Source organism: Gracilinanus agilis, chromosome 1, assembly GCF_016433145.1.
Source record: "Gracilinanus agilis isolate LMUSP501 chromosome 1, AgileGrace, whole genome shotgun sequence".
Lineage (NCBI taxonomy): Eukaryota > Metazoa > Chordata > Mammalia > Didelphimorphia > Didelphidae > Gracilinanus > Gracilinanus agilis.
In genome coordinates this window covers 622,774,946-622,796,666 of record NC_058130.1, presented here as the reverse complement: position 1 = coordinate 622,796,666, position 21,721 = coordinate 622,774,946, and the positions used below count along the sequence as shown (strand labels likewise).

General features: G+C 37.1%; 1 protein-coding gene across 1 annotated transcript in view; it reads left to right on the top strand.

The window, feature by feature from the left end:
• The window catches only part of CNGB3 (cyclic nucleotide gated channel subunit beta 3), a 171,208-nt gene that overhangs the window by 77,104 nt on the left and 72,383 nt on the right, over positions 1 to 21,721 (top strand). The window contains exons 4-8 of the mRNA XM_044683791.1: positions 4,372 to 4,526; positions 5,377 to 5,529; positions 7,824 to 8,032; positions 12,339 to 12,389; positions 15,960 to 16,046. Coding sequence (XP_044539726.1) covers positions 4,372 to 4,526; positions 5,377 to 5,529; positions 7,824 to 8,032; positions 12,339 to 12,389; positions 15,960 to 16,046 — 655 coding nt within the window. The remainder of the gene's footprint in view (positions 1 to 4,371; positions 4,527 to 5,376; positions 5,530 to 7,823; positions 8,033 to 12,338; positions 12,390 to 15,959; positions 16,047 to 21,721) is intronic.

Sequence of the window (21,721 nt, the reverse complement as noted above, 5' to 3'; positions counted from 1 at the left end):
AGACCAACCAGCAGGCTGTGACAATAGACTAAACATGAGGTGATGACCTAAATTAGGGTAGTGGTAGTATCAGAGGAAAGAAGGAGGCATATTCAATATCAGAAAAGGGAAATGAGAAAAAGTGAAAAGTTGAGAATGTCTTTGAATTTTTGAACCTAGAAGGACTGGGAATACATTGTTGTCTATTACAGTTGTGAATCTGGGAGACTGAGAAGATGGTGGTGCCCCCGAGGGTGAAAAAAAACTTCAAAGTTGTAAGAGGGTTTGGGGGAAAGATAATGAACCCTGTTTTGAACATATTGGCTTTAAGATGTCTGCTGGACATCCATTTGAGACAATCTGAAAGGCAGTTGGAGATGTAAGATTAGAGGCCAGCAGAGAGATTGCAGCAGGACAGGCAAAATGAAAAGGTTTCAAAGAGCCCATGTGGAGAATGGCATTGTGAGCTGATAAGGGAGATATATTACGCCTGCATAGCAGAAGTGAGGGTCCAGTGGAGGCTGAATAGCATTCAATTGTAGTGGCCCCATCAGAACAGCTACATGATTTTCTACAACTTCAATCAGAGCATATTCAAAGAAGCAAAGACAGTGAGTGATGGTAATGATGGGAGACTGATGCTTTTAACCCTTACCTTCTGTCTTAGGGACAATATTAGTATTGGCTCCAAGGCAGAAGTGTGGTGAGAGCTGGCCACTGGGGTTAAGTGATAATTGCCCAGGGTCACATAGTTAGAAAGTGTCTGGTGTCAGATTCGAATATAGGATCTCCCAATTCTAGGCCTTACTATCTATTGAATCATCTAGCTTCTAAATTCTCTCTCACCAATCTATTTTCAAGGTCAATTGCTTTTCTTATATTTCACATTTTCTTCTATTTTTTTTTCATTCTTTTGACTTTGTTTTATTGTTCCTTGATTTCTCATGGAGTCATTAGTTTCCATTTGTTCAGCTCTATCTTTGAAGAAATTGCTTTCTTCAGTGAGCATTTATACCTCATTTTCCATTTGGCCAGTTCTGCTTTTTAAGATTGTTTTCTTCAGCATGTTATGCGTGCGTGCGTGCGTGTGTGTGTATGTGTGTGTGTGTGTGTGTGTGTGTGCTTTTACCAAGCTATTACTTCTCTTGTCATAATTGTCTTCTATCACTCTCATTTCTTTTCCTAATTTTTTCTTCATCACATCTCTTTAACTCTTCCAGGAATCCTTGTTGGGCTTGTGTTCAATTAGAATTTTTCTTTGAGGCTTTTTTGTATCTGTTTTCACATTATTGTCTTCCTCTGAGTTTATGTTTAGGTCTTCCTTGCCACCCTCGTAGCTTTCTATGGTCAAATTCTTTTTCATTTGTTTGTTTTCTCTTTTTTTCAATATTTTTTTTTTACTTTGAACTATAGCTAGGGGTGAGGAAGCAGCATCTCAAGGTTCAGGGTTTTTTTCATGCTGCTACTTCAGAGCTAGTTCTGGAGGGATACAAGTTTTGAGGACTTCCAACATGGTATGATGCTGGGAAAGGTGTGGTCATTGTTTTCCTGGTCTTCACTCCATCCAGGGAGTGACCCTAGGGCCCTCTAGCTACAAGCAGTAGTACTGCTTCCTCCTTTAGAATCATGACTATGGCCCCTCTCCCTTGTGACCAACCACTAGCACTCTTCTCCTCCCTCAAACTGTGACCCAAAACTTCAAATGGACAGTAGAGTTTCTAATCAGTGCCAGCTGTACCCAATGCCAGCAATGAGTCCCCTGTATTCTCTGTCTGACCAGTCATGTGACCTCCTTAGCAATTCTGGGCTTTGAGCTCCCAAAGCTATGATGCTACTCCATGGAGCCAAACATAGATCCTTAGGACACTGCACTGGAGACTTTTATTCCAAAGACTGGTTTTTAAAACAAAACTTTAACAATAAAATTATGTCTCTTTTTAAATAGTTCTTATTTTTTGGCCTACAACACACTGAAAGTATAAGAAAATAAAAGATTTTGCCAGAGTACCCTAATAAACAAAATATTATTCTCTAAGACTGATTAGAATCTTATTTGCAGTCAACTCCTCTTTATTAAAACACAGAAACAATGGCAATTGACACTAACCAGTTTATAACTATTCATTAGTTCTGTTTATTCTCCAAGTTCCAAATCCATCTAACTATATTCAACTTACCCTCATTTATCCTTTGCATAAGATTATTATGAAAAAATTGTCAAACACAGTTAATTAAAATATAATTACAACATTTCCCTAATCTATGAGGCTATTAACACTGTCCAAAAAAAAGAAATGAGGCTAAGCTCAGCATGACCTGGATTTAATGACAGCCATAACCCTTTTAGAGTATCACAATAACTCCTATTTTCTACTCTCTTTCTCCTTTAATTCATCCTTCACACAGCTGCCAAACTTATCCTTTTTGTTTATTGAGCTGGTCATGTCACCCCTCTGCTCAAAACTTTTGAATAGCTTCCTACTGCCATTCAGGCAGGGGAAGTTCACAGTCTTTTGCCTAACCTTCAAGTCTTTCCATAACCTGGAGTCACTCAACTATATTCTTATCTCATTGTTCTCCTTTCCATACTTTCTAAGGCCATGACTAACTAAGCACTGGCCATACACTGAACACATTTGCACTTTCTCATTTGGGCACATCTATTCATGCTGCTCCCTAGCCTTAAAATGCTCTCCCCTCTCTCTCTACCTACTGAGTTCATAACCATCCTTTGACATCTAATTCATCTTTTACCACCTCCATAATGTCTTCTCTGATTCCTACAGTAGACAAAGATCTTTACCATCTGGAATGCACATAACAATTGGCTCAAACCTCTATTTTGCAATTATCCTATGTTATCTTGTATCACAGCAATCTCTGGTCCCCTATTACCTATAGGATCAAATATGAAATCCTCTGCTTGGCTTTCAAAGCTCTTCATACTCTGGTTTCCTCTTGTCTTTCTAAACCCCTTCCATATACTCTGATCCAGTGGCACTGGCCTTCTTGTTCCTTGCTCAGGACACTCCATTTCTCTTCTCTGAGGTTTCACTGGCTTTCCCTCATGCCTCAAACCCTCTCTCTCTTCATCTCCACCTTGTAGCTTCCCTGGCTTCCCTCAAGTTTTAGCTGAAGCCCCATCTTCTTGAAGAAGCCTTTCCCAATCCTTTTTTTCGACTGATATCTTGAAGCAAGTCTCATTTCGACCCTTTATTTCAAAGTGGGCCAAAATAGATATTTTTAGGATATGTTTTGATTAAGGAACCAAATCAAATGTGGCAGGTGTGTGATTTCTCCAAAAGTAGAACTAATAGTAAGGTGCCTTTTCCCTGCCACTATTCCAACTTATTCTGTGTTTACATTCATCAGGGTTTGCACATTGTCTCCCCCATTAAACTGTGAGCTCCCTGACAACACATTCTGTTTTTTGCCTTTCTTTGTATCTCTTGAGCTTTTTACAGTGCTGGCAGGTACTTAATTAATGTTAATTAACTGACTGACTATCACATTTCTCTCTTCCCATAGGAAGTAGGAAAATATTCCACCACTAGACTGTAAGCTCCAAGAGAGCAGGTAATGACTAGATTTAATTTCTCATCCCATACATAGCATAATGATCAGCATGTAATAACTCATTTGTTGTTGTTACTAGTGATGTTGAGTCTTGGGGAAATCCTGACCTTTGGGATAGTAAAGGGAAAGTCACGGATTAATGTGGAAAGAATGTAAAGAGCGATACAAGTCTATGGGTAAGATCAAGTAAGAGTAGCAATAGAAAGAACCATCATTTTTTTAGATTCCAGCTTTTTTATTCACTTATTTATTTATCCATCTCTTATTTTGGGTCTGCCATAAGCAAAGCACCATGCTAGGTGCTGAGGGAGACCCAGAGATAAGTAATCGTAAGCTTCTAATCTTTACAAAATTATTCTTTGTGAAGAAGCCCTGTACTAATTATTAGCCCATTGTTTATGTGTCTTCTCTTTCTAAAGGAACGTCTAAGAAAGAACACTGGCTATAACTGATAGGAGTCAATATTTTCTCTTCAACTTTGACACAATTTGATAGCAATTCGCATAGGGCCATTGCTATGCAAGGACCACAAGGAAGATAAGGCAATGCAGGGGAAAAACAACACTGAACAGGCAGTCTGAAGACCTGGGTTCTAGGCTCAGCTATCACACATCAGTTTGCCAAGTGACAGGTCACTTAATCTCTCTGGTTTTCAGTTTCCTTTTCTGCCAAAAAAAAAAAAAAGCATCTAGATCTAGAGAGAAAAAACCTGGAATATTTAAGGAAGATACAGCCTGTTAGAGAAAATGCGTTTTTCTCCTTATGTACCAATTAGCTGGCCCATCTCTAAATGCCTTTTCTCTTTTGCTTATTTAGCACAGAAAAAAAGCCAAATCAGAGCCCTGTTGCAAGTAAGTATGCTGAAACTCGACTCCAAGATCTTGCTAGTAGGCTGCGTCAAAGAACTGCCCACTATAAGAAAAAGTTGGAAGAGGGAGATTTATCTTCCCCTGAAGCCAGTCCCAAAGCTGGTAAGTATTTTTCGTCGAAGTAGAATGACAAAGAAATTTAGATCAGAGGTACTTGGAGAAACATTTTAGATATAGACTACAGTTAGAATCTATGATCCCTAAGAGTAGAAATCATTCTATCGCTAATTATTTTCTACCCTTTCTACCTACCTCCAAACTTAGTTCTTAATACTAAACATGTAGTATGTCCTCTAAAAATATTTATAGTGGTGAATTTTTATGACCATAAGTAAAACAATTCATTCGTATTCAACAAATATTGATTACACAAAGACAAAAATAAAAGTCTCTTTCCTTAAGGGAATATAGCCCACTTTGGGGCAGGAATATAAGTAAGTACACAGGATGTGCAAAGTAATATGAAGTAATTCATAATAGAGATAATGCTAATAAGTAGGGGATCAGGAAATGCCTTTTGTAGGAGGCAGCCCTGGGACTTTTCTTTGAAGGAAGCTAAAGATACTACCTTGTCTCAGTAAGGAGGAAAGCTATTCCCAAAAAGGATAAACACTTAATTGAAAGTTAAAGAGGAAGAAGGTGGAATATCAAATATAGAAGATAGTTAGAATAACTTGACTGTAAGAGAGCATGTGTGAAGAATGATGTAAAATAATACTAGGAAGATAGGTGTAAACCGGATCGTGAAAAGCTTTATAAAGCCTTACAGAGAAGTTTGTATTCTACTCTCGAGTCAATAGGGAGCCATTGTAGACTGGTAATGGAGGGTAAGGGGTGATCTGTGCTTTAGGAATAATAATTTGACAGTGATAGGAAGCATAGATTGGAAAGGATGGAGATTAATCACATCTAAGCCTTAAGGATGGTTTTCCTTCTTTTATGGGGAATTAAGCTGCACCTGCAGGTCCTCTTCACCCAGGAGAAGATGAGGTTAACAGAGAAGAGGAACACTACTGTGACATGATGTGTTGCAAATTCAAGAAGGTCCCATTGAAAGAGTATCTGAAGAAGATGAAACTGCCAACCAGTATAGATTCACAAACAGGTAAATGGGTGCCATCCATACTAGAACTTCCCACCCCACTAAGGAAGACTGACTGAGTAATTAATCATTTAGCAAGCATCTGTTAGGTGTTGCAAAGACAAAAATGAAACTGTCTTTGCCTTCACAGAGATTGCATTCAATCATTAGACTGTGAGTTCCTTGAGGGTAAGGACTGTCTTTTACTTTTCTTTGTATCTCGAGGCTCAGCATAAGCCTAATAAATTCTGATGGACTATCAAGGGAAACAACTCGTACACAAATATAAATATATTTGAAATCTACACAAAGGATATACAGTGGAATTTTGAGAGGAGGAAATGACAACTATGGTCTGGGAAGGAATCAAGAAAGTCCTCGGCATAAGACCATGATCCACTGAGGATTTTTTGTCTTTGACCTATCCTAACCCAAGAGTTTACATTTCTCCAGGAAGCAGCATTTAAACTTCATATAGAGTTCATATATCGTTCATCCTAATCATAGACTCCTGAGAGCACATATAATATTTTTCTTACAATAGCTTTCAAAAGATAACCAAGATGCAGTCACCTCACCTTAATTGCTTTAAATACAAAGCTCACTCAGTTTTCTGCATCTATCAAATAAAGGGATTGGACTAAATCAGTGACGGGCAAACTTTTTAAAGAGGGGCCCAAAGGAAAGGAAATGATCATCTGTCAGTCTGTTTTTAAGGCAACTCTTTCAAAGTTTCATTCTATTGTATCCTACTCATTGTATTTGTCAGATTAGGAATAATGTCCTGCTGCAGGATAGAACATTTCAGGGGGCTGCATCTGGCCCACAGGCCATAGTTTGCCCATCACTGGACTAAATGACTGGAACGACCTCCAGGAACTGATGCAGAGTGAAAGGGGCAAGTCCAGGAGAGCATTATACACAGAGACTGATACACTGTGGTACAATCCAATGTAAAGGACTTCTCTACTAGCAACAACAATGCAATGATCCAGGACAACTATGAGGGACCTATGAGAACGAACACTATTCACATTCAGAGGAAGAACTGTGGGAGTAAAAACACAGAAGAAAAACAACTGTCTGATCACATGGGAGGATGGGAATATAATTAGGAATACTGACTCAAAATGAGCACCCTAGTGCAAATATCAATAATATGGAAATAGGTCTTGATCAATGACACATGTAAAATCCAATGGAATTGTGTATCAGCTGTGGGAGGGGGTGGGAGGAAGAGAGGGATAGAGCATGAATCCTATAACCATGGGGAAATGTTCCAAATTAATTAAATAAAAATCTTAAAAATTAAAAAAATAATAATAAATAAATCCTAGTTTGTTACAAACTAAAAAAAAAAAAAAAGAATCCTATTCCTCAGTGTAAGGGCAACATGATATAACAAATAGTCAGCCTTGGCATCAAAAGGATCTGAATTCAAGTTCTGACTCTGACATGGTAGCTGAGTGCCTATGAGCAAGTCACTTAACTATATAATAACCTTAGGTAACTCTCTTAATACTACAGGTAAGGGTATATAGGGTGTTGGAATTTCCTCAACCAACTAAATCACTGAAGATTTCTCTCACCCTCAAAAAAATTTTTACAAAAGCCCTCTTAAAGATCATTAAGTCCAATCTCTTCATTTGGCAGCTAAAGAAACTGAAACCCAGGTATAGAAAGAGACTTAAAGAGGTCACCAAGGTAATAGTACCCAGACAAACTCAAATCTGGCAACAAATCTAATGTTCTTTCATGTACATTTTGCTGACATGCTGAATGACATTGCCAGTAATTCCTTAAAAATAAACTGAGGATATATAGGAGCACTACTGGACTGGCTCTTCCTCAGGTTTGGTTTCCCCTTCAGACAGTCCATACCCTTGCCACCTATTCAGAGCAGTCCTACGGTTTAGTGACCAAATTAATGGATGCAGTTATGTCAATTAGTGGTTTCTCCATGGCCCATTCCTGGTTTTAACTTGGTCTTGTCATGATAAATAATATGGCCACCTCTGAGAAGGTAATAGGAAACTGAAAGAATGTTCTCCCATTTTTGAAGGGACAATTAAAGCTATTTTGCGAATTCTTTTTCTTAATACCCATATATTATATCTACATATGATATGTTGTATTATGTATTGTGTGCATATATGAAGAATTGAGCCAAAAATCTAGTACATATTTATGATATAAATTATTTTGTGATTCTGCAATGAAAATCCCCTCAGATTTCAAACACCCCTCAAAAGATAATAATAAGAAATTATTTTATTATTTCATACCAATTGTATTATTCATCTTATTTTTTTTCCTAGATGTCTCCTATGTCTTGTGGCTCCTGTTGGTCACTGTTGCTTATAACTGGAACTGCTGGTTTATTCCAATGCGCCTAGTTTTTCCGTATCAAACATCAAAAAATATGAGATACTGGCTGATAACTGACATCATCTGTGATATCATATACCTGAGTGACATACTGATAGTCCAGCCTAGACTGGAATTTTTAAGAGGAGGAGACAAAATAGTAAGTGGGAAATGGTAGGAAATTCCCAAAGATTTGGGCTAATAGGTTACCAAACAATAGCCTGTGGTCCAAATCTAGCTCTGCCTATTTTTGTATACCTGTACAATAAAACTTGTGGCTCAATGGATAGAATACTGGGCTTAGATTTAAGAAGAAACATGAGTTCAAATCCAACCTCAGACACTTAATAGCTGTGTGACTGTGGCAAGTCACTTAATTCTATTTGCCTCTGTTTCCTCAATTGTAAAATGAACTGGAGAAGGAAATGGCACACTACTCCAGTACCTTTGCCAAGAAAATGCCAAGTGGGGTCATAAAAAATCAGACATAACTGAAACAACTGAACAACAATAAAATTTTATTGGTTTGGGGGGAGGGGCCTGGCACTCCATCTCTAAAAGGTTAGCCATCACTTCATCATGGAGGGGTCTATTTTTATAACAAACTATCCAAAGTCTCTTACTGGTTATGTAAGGGTTCTGTTTGCATGTGAGGCATTTGCCAAAAGATATGGCACTCTAGTATCTCTAAACCCAAACACTATGTGAAAGAACTTTCTTATGAAGTTGGGAGGAGCAAAACATTAAAATCTTATCATTTTAGGACCATATTTATTCAACAATAGGCAATGTAGCATAACAAGTCAACACTGAGGTAGAATCTATCCAATGTGTGTTCCTTCTGCTGGCTCCAGAGCATTAGTTAACTCGCCAAAGATATCCCCAGAGCTCACTGACAGCTTGAAAAATGATGATGAGAGTGTACAAATAAGGAATAAACAAAAACAAACAAAAAAGAATGCTAATTTCAACCTCCATTAGATACACAAGGGGGGGAAATCAATGTTTGACAAATGGAAAATGACAAAATCAGTAAGGAAAGGCTTTTATTTTCAATTTTCTAAGAGGCCTTTGCACACAATGGAGCATTAGAGCTAAGAAAAATAACCTATAAAAACACCCTCTGCAGGATCTATTTAAAATGTATTATCACGGGTTACTAATACATGGTAGAAACGATTTGCTTTGTGTCCCAAGAAATGTAATGTTTTCTTTCATTTAAAATAGTTCAAAGAACAAGATCCTAGGGGTTAGAGATGGACTGAATTTCTTAAATCATATTTTCTAATTCACTCCTATTACAGAGAAGGAAATTGAGTCCCTAAGACAGAGAGCCTTAACCTGAACCAAGAACCTAAAAAAAAAATATATATATATATATATATGTATATATATGTCAGTATCATTGATTTCCTTTGTAATATTTTGTTTCATTTTATGCATTTAAAAACATCTGAGAAGGGGTTCTTGGGCTTCACCAGGCTGTGTGAGGACCAAAAGGGTTAAGAGGCCCTACAAGATTAAATAACTTGCCCAAGGTCACGAGCATTAAATTGCAAAGCTTGGATTCTGTGCTTGATTACTAGGAATACTGCTAGTATTATGGTAAGAAGGACATTCAGGGATAGAGCACAAACTTGATTTTTCTGTCTGAATTGTATATATAATATATATTACATATAAATAAATGAAACTTCTAGCTCTTTTTAGAGATGCAGGTAGTCCTTCAGGTCAGAGTTATGTATCACCAAATTGGTGATTTTCCAAATATTTATCAGAAAAGGTTTTTCCACCTTAAAGTCAGAGAAAAATCTAGCCACAAAATAATAAAAGCTCACATATTTATAGAGTTTATTATGTGCAGGCACTGGACTATTCTCATTGTGTGGGAAATAGCCTATTTTAATAGATGAAGAAATTGAGGCAAACACAGATTACAGTGACTTAGTCTAGGGCATCCTAATGAAGAAGCTTTGATCTAATCTACTTTTGAGACAATAGAAGCAGGGCTGGATGGAGGTTGTATGTAGATTTGTCCCCAACTAGACTGTCCCCAAGCAAGGTACATAAAATGTTCTGTGCTTGTTTAGTTCCTATCAAAATGAATGCCACCAAGAAAATTTTAATTCCATAACACCATAATGGTGGTGTTTCCAAAACACCAGGGGGATTTTCCTTTTGGTTCTTTCCACTTTCCTTATCTAGAAAATAGGGATGAATACACTTGCATTATCTACATTGTAGAGTAAAATAAAGATCAAATGAGATAATATATGGAAAGTGCTTTGGAAGCATAAAATATTATAAAATATGGCTCATATTATTACTGTTGGACAAGGATCCACTTTAGATTGCTACACAAGGACCAAATTTGACCTGTTATTATCATTCCAGATATTAATATGTTGTTTATTTATTTGAAGGAAAGGGAGGGATTTGGGGAGGATCTATGATTTTATTGACCTTCTAGCAGACTGGCAACTGCTCTATAACTTATAGTCTTAAAGAAATGCCTAAAGCAGTGATGAGCAAACTTTTTAAAGAGGGGGCCAAAGGAAAGGAAATGCTCATCTGTCAGTCTTCGAAGTTTCATTGTACTGTATCCTACTCATTATATCCGTCAGATTAGGAAAAATGTCTCATTGGTCGGATAGAACATTTCAGGGGGCCACATCTGGCCCGTGAGCTGTAGTTTGCCCATCACGGTTCTAAAGCATTGAAAGATTAAATTACTTTCTGGGGTTACAGAGTCAATAATTGCAATTTCTATTGTTCTTAATGACTTTTAAGGGCTTTCCTCACAACCTTTTCCTGAGGTAGGTAGTGTCTCCATTTTACAGATTAAAAAACTAAGGATCCAAAAAATTGTATGATTGGGTCAGGTTCATATAAGTAAATGATGGTACCAAATGGTGTTCTAAAAAAATGTATCTAATTTTGCCAGTTCAAATGTATTATAAAATGATACTGAATTTTGGTCTCCATTAAGTATAATATACAATTTTACAAAGGATATTTCTAACTGAATTTAACCCATATATCCAATCTCATGGTCATAGACAACACGGTGAATCAAAGTCAAGGAAACAATTTGCTGAATATGTTGCTATTGACCTCAGAAAGTGAGCTCTTTGTTTTAACTTCCCCACTCAGCACTTCCCTTGTGTCTACTCACAATAGCTTTCCACGGGGATAACTGATTTTGTTCAGATTTGGCACACTACTGAAGAGTACAAAGATACACTTTAAGTTTGATTTGTGGCTCAGTCAAAAGTATGACTTCAGAATGAAAGTTTTAAATGGGTATACTCTTAGGAATTTTTGACAGATTTCAATGAAATTTGGAGAATGGACAAAGGTTATAAAGCTAAATGTCCTAAAGGGGAAAAATGTGGAGTCTGCCATCTCAAAATGTAATGTTCCTAACATTTATAGGATGTAAAATTAGTCCATTCACTTTCAAAAGTACTTTGAAATCTATATGTGTGTGTGTGTGTATTTATAGAAGCATAGTTATGTTCGGATCTATAGTATCATCATATAATAATAGTAGTAATAAATTCTCCAAAGTGGAATTGGTTTATGCTCTTGGCAATAATTTTTCTCATTTGTGTTACAGTCTACCAGATTCATTGTTGGCTGCCTTAGATTGTTGTATGACACTCAATTCAATTCAACAAATATTAAGTACCTATATACAAGGAACTGTGCTAGGAGCTATAGTTACAAAGCTAAGAAACTGTACCAAGTTCTCTTCCCAATCATTTCAGTCTTAAAGGAGGACCCTAGGAACCACCTTTTTTTTTGTTTTTGTCTGTGATTTCTAAATCAAATGACAAATCTGACTTAGGTCCACCTTCAGATTGCTAGGGACCTTGGCTATGAAACTACATTCAGTGTGTGACTTTGAACAGGTTACTTAACCTCTTAACCTCAGTTTCTTCATTTGTAAAATGGAGATAATGATTTTGCACTACCCTCTTCACAGGATGGTTATGAGAATCTAAGGCAATAACACATACTTGAAGGGTTGTGTAACAGATAGAGTGCTAGATAAATGTAAGTTAGCCTTCACATTAATGGAATCATTCTAGGGATATGAACCAGGTTGGGACTAAATCTAGATGCAAAGGTCAGCAAAAATGATGGCAGAGCTTTGCCTTTGTACTTCTTGACTTTCCTGAAATATCCAGAAGCCAGTCTGAAAACCAATACAGAGAAAGCCTTAGCAAGCACATAAGAAAAGATTGGAAGGAGGGCCTCTACTCTCTCTTCTTGGAGTTGCATTGACTGTTTTATCCCACTAAGACCAATGGGAACCAGGAAACAACTCCCACACAGAAAAACCCATCCCGAGAAAACAGAGAACCAAATGGAGCCTGGTATTAAAATTAATCATTTGAGGCTATATTATTTGAAATATGAATTCCTATGTTCTTAATATTGCATTTACATGTATATTTTAGATAGAACCAAAGGCGATGAAAGAGCACTACCGGACTTCTGCAAAATTTAAGGTCAGTCTCCTGCACAGTCTTTTAAAATCCAGGTAGTTCTTTCATGTTAAGTTCCTTAAAACAAAAGCCTCTCGCCCTTAAAATTAATTTTATCTTTTTATGAAATGCATCATATAGTTGAAAATGGGATGTCCACAGGTGGATGTAAAATGTTTGTACCTTACCAGGGGCACCATATTTTATTATATAGATTAATATATATTAAGAAAAGTTATTTCATGCTATTTTTAAAATCTAGATTCAAAAATGAAAGTTTTAAGTATTTAAATATCTATTATACAAAGTACTTTGTGTAATTCAGAACAGCACAATGATATAAAAGTCAGATAAATTTAATTTCTACTCATGGCTTCTTTTTAGGATTTAACTAAGCAGAACGAATAAGAAGAAACAAACAAGATAGTTTTTTCCCACCAGACCTGAGGCAAAAACAAAAACAAAACAAAACAAAAACTTCAGTTTTAAGCATGTGGTCCAGTGGAAAGAGCAGGAAATTTCAATTCTGAGGACCTGGATTCAAATCCCATCAATCTCATTTACTATTTGTGTAACATTGGGCAAGCAATTTCTCTGAGCCTCCAGTTTCCTTATCTCTAAAATGAAGAGTTAGACTACATGAATTCTATGGTCCTTTCCAGCTCTAAATTTGTGATCCTTTGAAATCAGGATTTGAGATCCTTGTTATCCTTATTGATTAACTAATACTGAGTAAAATCCCTTTATAATTTATTTATTTTCTGTCCTAGTCACCCTCAGATTATCAATCATATCTGCTACCTACTTCATAGGATTGTTGTAAGGATCACAAGATCCTATTTGTAAAGTGCTTAGCAGAGTGCCTGGAACATGGTAGGCACTTAATAAATACTTATTTCCTTCCTTCCATCAGAGATGAATATTCTCTATGAATGTCACAAAGTTCATTCCAGACTTTCTCTGAATTATTTTTTAATCTAAGTATGAATAAAAGTATTTAAATTATTTGTCCTACTTACAAAACGATATCCATATCTTATTTCAAACATGGTACATTACTCATTTGACAAGGAGTAAAAAGTTCAGGTCTGTCTCTGGCCAATTTACATCTATGACAATCTGTACACACTAATCCTATTTTATGACAAAGTCTGCACATGTCAAATGAAAAAGGGAACTAAAGCCTGTGAGGGTAAAGAGCTTTAAGCTCAATCAGGAATCCTGGAGACCTCAACTAAGTCAATTCATAGCAGGTCACAGTTACCACATTTACAAAATGCACTTGAGGCTCTCCCACCTCCTTCTCAGAATCATTATAGGAATAGATAATATCTGTGGAAACACCATCAAAAGGCAAAAATAAGGCACCTGGTTGTGTTACTAATGACTGTCTCAGTAACTACTGTTAATAAATAACAAACTGTCTGGTTAATTCAAACCCAAAGTTCCATTTTTATTCCAAGTTGCAATTACCCAAATAACTAACTTAATCTCCTATTTCATTTTTGTGACCTTGAACAAAACCCCTTGGAATGTAACTTAATTTCACTATTTTTAAGACATTTATAAAAATGCATACATACCTTATAACTCAAAATAATATGAGGATTAGTCACAGGCTACCACTCCCATATAGGAATTGTCCACCTCTTTTGAAATATAAGCTCTTTGATAAGAAGTGTCTTTTATTTTGTATTCGTACTCATTTATTCATTCATAGAGTTGTACAAAACCTTGGAGGTCTCAAAGTTCAACACCCTCATTTTCTACAGTAGATCTAATTGAGAACTGACAAGATTACATGACTTGTCTAAAGTCACAGAGCTAGTTAGTAACAGAAGTGGGACTAGAACTTGGGTTTTCTGATTCCTCCGTGCAATACTATTTTCATTGCACCATAATACAATCTCACTTTAAATGAATGAGAAATTCTTACAATATGGCAAGCCCCGTGGATACAAAGAGAAAAAAAGGGAGAGGGAGACGGTCCCTGATCTCAAGAAGCTCACATTCTATTTGGGACAGACGGTGTATACAAAAGAAGTCATCTGTAGGGCAGATGATAAAATCTGGAAGCCCTAAAGGTACAGGGGCTAAGTGGATGGCAAGACCCAGCGTCCTTAGGATACATTTGTGGTAAGTCAAATGAGAGTCCTGAGACTCTAGGAGGTGTAAAGTAAGCCCAGACAGTAAGACTGAGCACCTAAAGAGGCAGCAGCAGGGTCAATGATAAAGATGTGGTCGGGTCCTCCATCTCACTGAGAAGATTAGAGTTGGTGGCTTTCATCTCATCCAAAGCACGTTCGCATTTATGTCACTTTCGCACTGGCGATCCAGATGTGAACTAGATAGCCTGGAAACAGAGGATGAGTAGGGGAAAGGCTAGGGGGAGGGTACCCTCAGGAGCAGGTCTTCCTGCCAGGTCATCTCATGGGCTTTGGACCATGAGACGATCAGAGGAAGAGACAAAGGGAAGGAAAGTGGGAAGGATGCCTCTAACAGTAGAGTAGCTAGGGGGTGGGAGAAAGAACTGAAATAAGGCATTGGCCACAAGATAGTCTATAAGAGTTGCAAAGCCACTTTACAATCATCCACAGAATAGGAGGAGTAATTAGAGTAGACAGAAATCTGAGAGGCATAGTAGACAGAGCAGTGATTTGGGCTTCCAGAGACCAAGGTTGGACTCCTAGCTCTACTACTCTATGGAACTTTGCCCAAGTGACTTAATCTCTCTGATTGTGTTTCTTCATCTTTAAAATGGGGATAATCATGGTTTTGTTACCTACCCTGGAGTTATTGTGATGGATAAATGAAATAATATATGTAACAGGCTTTGAATAACCATAAAATGCCATGGCCAAAATAAAAATCTAGAATGACCCCTTAGCTATTCAGCAGCTTCTCCCTTCAGACCGCCTATGAGGACTGCTGGAGACTTACAAAGGGGACTGATATGTTTCATCTCTGCTTCCTTCCCTTGCATGGACTCTGGTAAATGAGCTACCCAAAGCAGTAAATTATGGGTCCAACGGCAGACAATGAGAGCATGGAACAAATGGGCCTGGATAATCCACAAGCTAGATAATGAGCCTCAGAATACTTAAAACTTGGCTGCAACATAAAAATACATTGGAGGCCAGGAATGTTCAGTGGTTTCAAATAAAACCAAGGCTGAGTTTGATTTTCAGGCCAAAAGGCTGCTTCCCAGCAGTATTTTAAAAATACTATTAGAATGTACTTAAGCATCAGCAGCTATGCCATAAATTAAGTATATGTGATAACTCAAGCCTGTGCTGTATAATGTGAGGTGGGGGAATCTCCCACAGGATTCAGTGACTAAGAAAGGATCAGGTTCGTGGCTGTTAACCCACAATACATGTAAAGTGAAAGGCAACATAATAGAGTTCTTGTTTTGGTGGTGATAATGTGGCTTTCCAGTGATTCTGATTAGAACTATGGAAAGCTCCTTCAAATGGAGGCCTACAGATAATTGTTGATGAATGAACAGCTCTTCTATACAATGAATGAAGAATCCAACCATATTCAGAAAGGGTTCTAAACACACCATAATTGTCAACTATATTTTTTCAACAGATGGATCTTGTGTCAATAATACCATTTGACGCTCTTTACTTCGTTTTTGGATTTAATCCATTATTTCGAGCAAATAGGACACTAAAGGTAAGTTATCCATTGCTCATTCTTCTTTCTGAAACAGTGAAAATTTAGATAATTACTGGCTGTAATTTAAGTGTCTTTAAATTTCCATAGAGAGTCTGTGTGGCATCATCATCATCATCATCAGTCATAGCTAGCATTTCTAAAGTGCTTACTATGTGCCAAGCTCTGTGCCAAGTGCTTTACAGAATCATCTCATTAGATCTTCACAATAACCCTGGGACATCAGTGCTATAATTACACTCATTTTACAGTTGAGGAAACTGTGGCAAACAGTGGTTGTGACTCACCCAGAAAAAAAGTTTATGTATTTTCACATGTAGATACATATAGACACACACATACACATATATGAAACAATGATTAATCATAGAATACAAGACTGAACTCAAAGTCAAAGAGACCTGAATATAAGTTCGGCTTATAACACAAACCAATTGAATGACCATAAGCAAATTACTTAACTTCTCAGTGCCCTAAGCAACTCTCAGTGCTATACCTTGTAGAGAAAATACTGACCTGAATAGGTAATGGAATTTCCTCACTGGGAGCTCTCACTCTCCCTATGTAATCTGTGATCCAGGAACACTGGCCTCCTGGCTGTTCCTCAAACAAGACATTCTACCTCCTGCTTCCAAGCATTTTCTCTGGCTTGTCCCCCATGACTAGAATGCTCTCTTTCCTCATCTCTGCTTCCTGGCTTCCTTCAAGGCCCATCTAAAATCTCACCTCCTATCAGAAGCCTTTCCTGCCCTGCCCCCCCCCTTAAGATCTTCCCTCTAAAATAATCTGTAGGTCACCCTGTCTCTAATGTGTTCATATATATGTGTTTGTACATTCTCTTCCCCATTAGACTGTGAGCTACTTGAAACCAAGGACTGTCTTTTTTTGTTGTTGTATTTCCACACTTAGCACCCAGCCTGGCACATGCCAAGTTTTAACAAATATTTTTTGACTCACCGAATATATAAATCATATGTATAAATTACTGACCATATAAAATCATGGATCCAGTCCCGAAAGAAAAAGGATGTATAGTGTTCTTCAATGCTTCTTAATATAATCTCTCTATCCTACCACCCCAACCAGGAACAAAAATCATGGCAGAAATTAAGTCTAAATAATGTGTGTTTTTATCATTGAGTCTGTTCTGTTGGGTTGTCTAGTAAATCTTGGAACAGGTTTTTTTCTAACACTTCCAAGTAACCTCATGTCTAAATGAACCCTGAAAACATGATTGTGTACATTTACATAGTGACTTATAAAGAGAAAATCAGGGTATTTCTTTTCCGTAGAAAATGTACTATTTTCAAAAGAAGTCTAGGGAAGAAATATCTAATTAACAACTTTATTGTATGCCTAAAGAAGAAAAAAACTAAAAAAAAATTTTTTGAGAAATGCTACACAAATTGTTGATATTAATAACAATGCAGGAAAGACCTTTAATGTTGTGATCGTTGGTAATTAATTACTAATGTAGAAATTCCCTCCCCCAAAGAAGATCTCAACAATCTCAGACAACTAGATACATCCTAGAAAGTTGGAGAGGAAGAGGCAGGTAGAGATTAGTGACACACATAGTTACATCAGAGACGTCATTTGAATTGAGGTCTTCCTAACATCAAAGTCAATGATCTATTATGTGATGCTGTCCTACACTGTTAAATCCAACATTCCATATCTCATCTCCATCCTTTTGTACTGACTGTCTTCTATTCCTGATATGCTCTCTCTCCCTCACCTCTGTCTCTTGCTTTCCTTCAAGCCTTATTGCAAATGTTTCTTGCTGCCTAAGACCTTCCCTGGCCACCCCTAGCTGCTGGTCCCTTCACCTCCAATATTATTTTGTGTGTTCTATATAAAATGACTTCTCTGTTTTATACATGCCCATATGTATACATCTTGTCTCCCCATTAGCCTATAAGCTCCTTGAGCGTAGAAGCTGTTTCATTTTTGTAGTTTGTATCACAAAAGGAAGACTTCATAATTACGTTAGTTTCCAGAGTATACTAGAACACCCAAATATACCAATTAATTGGTGGAAGACATGATGGGTAATCTAGAGACTGGATAAGATTTCTATGACCTTTAGTGTTGTTCAATCATGAGCTATCCTCACTTGTGTGCATTATCTGGAGAATGGGTCCAGATTAAGGAACTTTTGGTGGCCAGTGCCAGAACTAGAACTTCTTGAAAAGGTCCTAGGATCGCTTGAGCTGATAATTCAATGGCGATCCCTCCCCTTACCAAACATCCAATCCAAGGGGAGAGATATCAAAAGTGACCTATTAAGCTGCTTCAAATCCAGTAATTTAGGGACCTTTGGGGGGCTTAGATTAGGATATTCCAGGACCTGAAGTACTCCACAGTCTTTATCAATACCCTTAAAGAGGAAACAGAGCCCTAGAGCTTTGAAACATCCCACAAGTCTACATTACTCAATCTTTACAAATAGCTTGCCTTTTGAAGTTGCCAGACTACTATTAATGGCCCTTCAGTAGTTGCCAAACTAGAGGTCATTTCAGGGTCCTAAAAAAGGTGTCATTTTGATACACCCAACCAAGGGAGGAGGCTTTAATCAAATGTTTCTCTCTGAATTATAAATGAGAAAACTATCTACTTGTTGGCAACAATTTACTGTAAAAAGGCTATGGAAGGGGCAAGTAGGTGGCTCAATGGCCAGTTCTGGAGAAGGGATGTCTTGGGCGCCAATCTGACCTCAGACATTCCCAGTTATGTGATTTTGGACAAGTCACTTAACCCCAATTGCCTAGCCCTTACCACTCTTTTGCCTTGGAACCAAGATTGAGTATTGATTCTAAGACAGAATGTAAGGGTTAAAAAAAATCTGAAAGTAAGCATTTCAAGTATAGACTTCTTTAAAGGAAATTAAATCCAACAAATAAAAATTATTAAGGATCTACTATGTTCAAAGTACCGTGAAAAGGTGCTGAGTATATAACACAAAGATAAAAAAAATGACATGGTGCCTGTACTTAGGGAGTTTACATTCTTCTTTTCAGACTGACCAGCCCCAAACCATAAATAAAGTCAACGTACAGGTTGAGCTCAATAACTAGACAGTTGTAAAACAACAGTCACTCCGCTAAACGTTCAGTGCTTTTTGCTGCAAATGAGTTTAATACTCTCCAAAATGTCTGTTTCTGAACATGACTATTTTTTACAAATGTCTAACACATTTCTAGAGAGATACTATTTTCATGTCAAAATATTTTAAATACTATTTGAGGTCTGTCATACTTTTGGTTGTTCTACTGCAAAGGTTTGATTGTTTTTGGCTGTTAAGAAATTTTCAAGAGAAAAACAAGTTATTTGAGTACGTTCCCAAATTGCTAAAAGGCATTTACATTTTTTTTCTTTTGATACACATAGGGGTTTGTGTGCATTTGTGTATGCCTATGTGTTAGGTCCCACAGATTGCAGTTGGATCCCCTAGGGGCCACAATTACTTTCAGATTCCAAAGATATTCTGTAAAGCTCACAAATTCCTTTAATAGTCAGACAGTGAACAATTAACTCCAAGCAAAATAATTTGTTAAAATGGCATCATAAAATCAATAGCTACAAAACATTCCTCCCTGGAGTACACTCTACCATAAATGCAGCGTCAATGGAAAGAGGAATCTTAAACTTAGACTACATTAATAGTGAGGCACTCATAAATGGAATAAGGCCTTGATCCTCCTTTAAAAATATTATTTTTTATTTATGTTACATTTATTGTGTAAATGTTATTTCCCAGCTGTGTGACCCTGGGCAAGCCACTTGACCCCCATTGCCTAGCCCTTACCACTCTTCTGCCTTGGAGACAATACACAGTATTGACTCCAGGATGGAAGGTAAGGGTTTAAAAAAAATGTTGTTTCAAAAAAAACCACATAAGTCCTATGAGGTCAGGAAATATTGTATGCTAATTATTACATCCCCACTATGTAGCACAGGACTTTGCACATAAGAGGTGCTTAATAATTGCTTATTGAATAAATAAATGCACTTTAATAAATTAAATTAATAATTTGATTTAATGCTTAATTAAATATTATAGAATCTAACTGTAAACATCTGCAAATCCAGTCTTGGACACTTCCCAGCTGGGTGACCCTAGACAAGTCATTTAACCTTTAATTTCCTGACAAAAGGATTCACTAAAAAAGGAAAATGGCAAGCCAATCCAGTATCTTTGCCAAGAAAAACCCAAAGACAGCTTTGGTCCACAGGGTCACAAAGAGTTGGGAAACAACTGAATAGGAACAAATACAAAATATTAAGGACAGCAAGTTATGATGGCTAGGGTGCTAGACTTGGAGACCAGAAGTCCTGGGTTCAAATCCTATCTATGACACTTGACTTACTATGTTACCCAGCAAATTTTCTAACCTTTCTGAGGAATGCTCCACACTTATGAGTTGGGACTCCAGCAATTCCCACTGGGGCTTACCAATGAAATCACACACTTTACATATATAAAGTAGCACCTGTCTCTGTTTTTTAAAAAAAAGGAATTCAGGACTGCTGGTTAGCAGAGTGGATAGAGTGCCAGGCTTGGCATCATGAGAACCTGGTTTCAAATCTGGCCTCAGACTCTTCCTAGCTTTATGATCCCAGGCAGGTTATTTAACCCCAATCGCCTAGCCCTTGCCTCTCTTCTGTCATAGAATTGATACTAAGAAAAGGTAATGGTTATTAAAAATAAATTTTTTTAATTTTAAAACATAAAAATGAAATTCTTTCCAGCTCCAAGAACTTCCTGATATTCCCAGGACTCTACGGCTTGGTGAAGTCAAAGCTTACTTCATACCCATCAGAAATTAATCATTTAAAACTTACCTTTTAAGTTAATATAATCTGTACTTTTTCCACCATCTTAAGGTACAAGAACTAAAACTATACAAATTCTAAGCACAGACCCACATAAAAGGATCATATTTTCTATTTGGGTTCTTTGGCCCACACCAAAGATGTCCAGTTGTTTGGGTGACCTTTGGCTGAGGCAATACATTGAGTCATTATATTCAATAACAATCCGCTCAAGAATCAGTGTCAGAAAATATCTGCATCTTTGACAATCAGGGGCACTTTTTTTTCCAAAATGCAAACAGTTTTTCCAAATGTTGACCTAAACATATTTTCTATTATGGGTAAATTTGAGCAATTTCATCCAAATCAATGTTGCAGTATAATTTTAGATATTCCAAAGCACATAATACCTACTTATCTAATAATGCCATATTTATCCAGAGCTAAGACTTTTACCAATTTCAACCACTTGGATGCAGTAACAAACCTGTAAGAAAGATAAATAATGACTTTAAGGAAAAGTCGTTGTCATGTTTAAAAGTGTGCCAAGAACCAAAGCAACCCCTAGAGAAATATGTATATTTTATGCATGACTATTTATCAAATTAGGAGTAGCTAGGGAGCACAGTGGATGGAGCACTAGGTCTACAGTCAGGAAGACTTAGCTTCTCAATTCTAAATCTGGTCTCAGTCACTTACTAATTGTGGGACCCTGGATAAGTCACTTAACTCTGCCTCAGTTTCCTCATCCGTAAAATGAGCAGGAGAAGGAGATGACAAATCAATTCAGTTTCTTTGCCAAGAAAACCCTAAATGGGTTTTGAAGAGCCAGACACAACTGAAAAGACACAACAAAATCA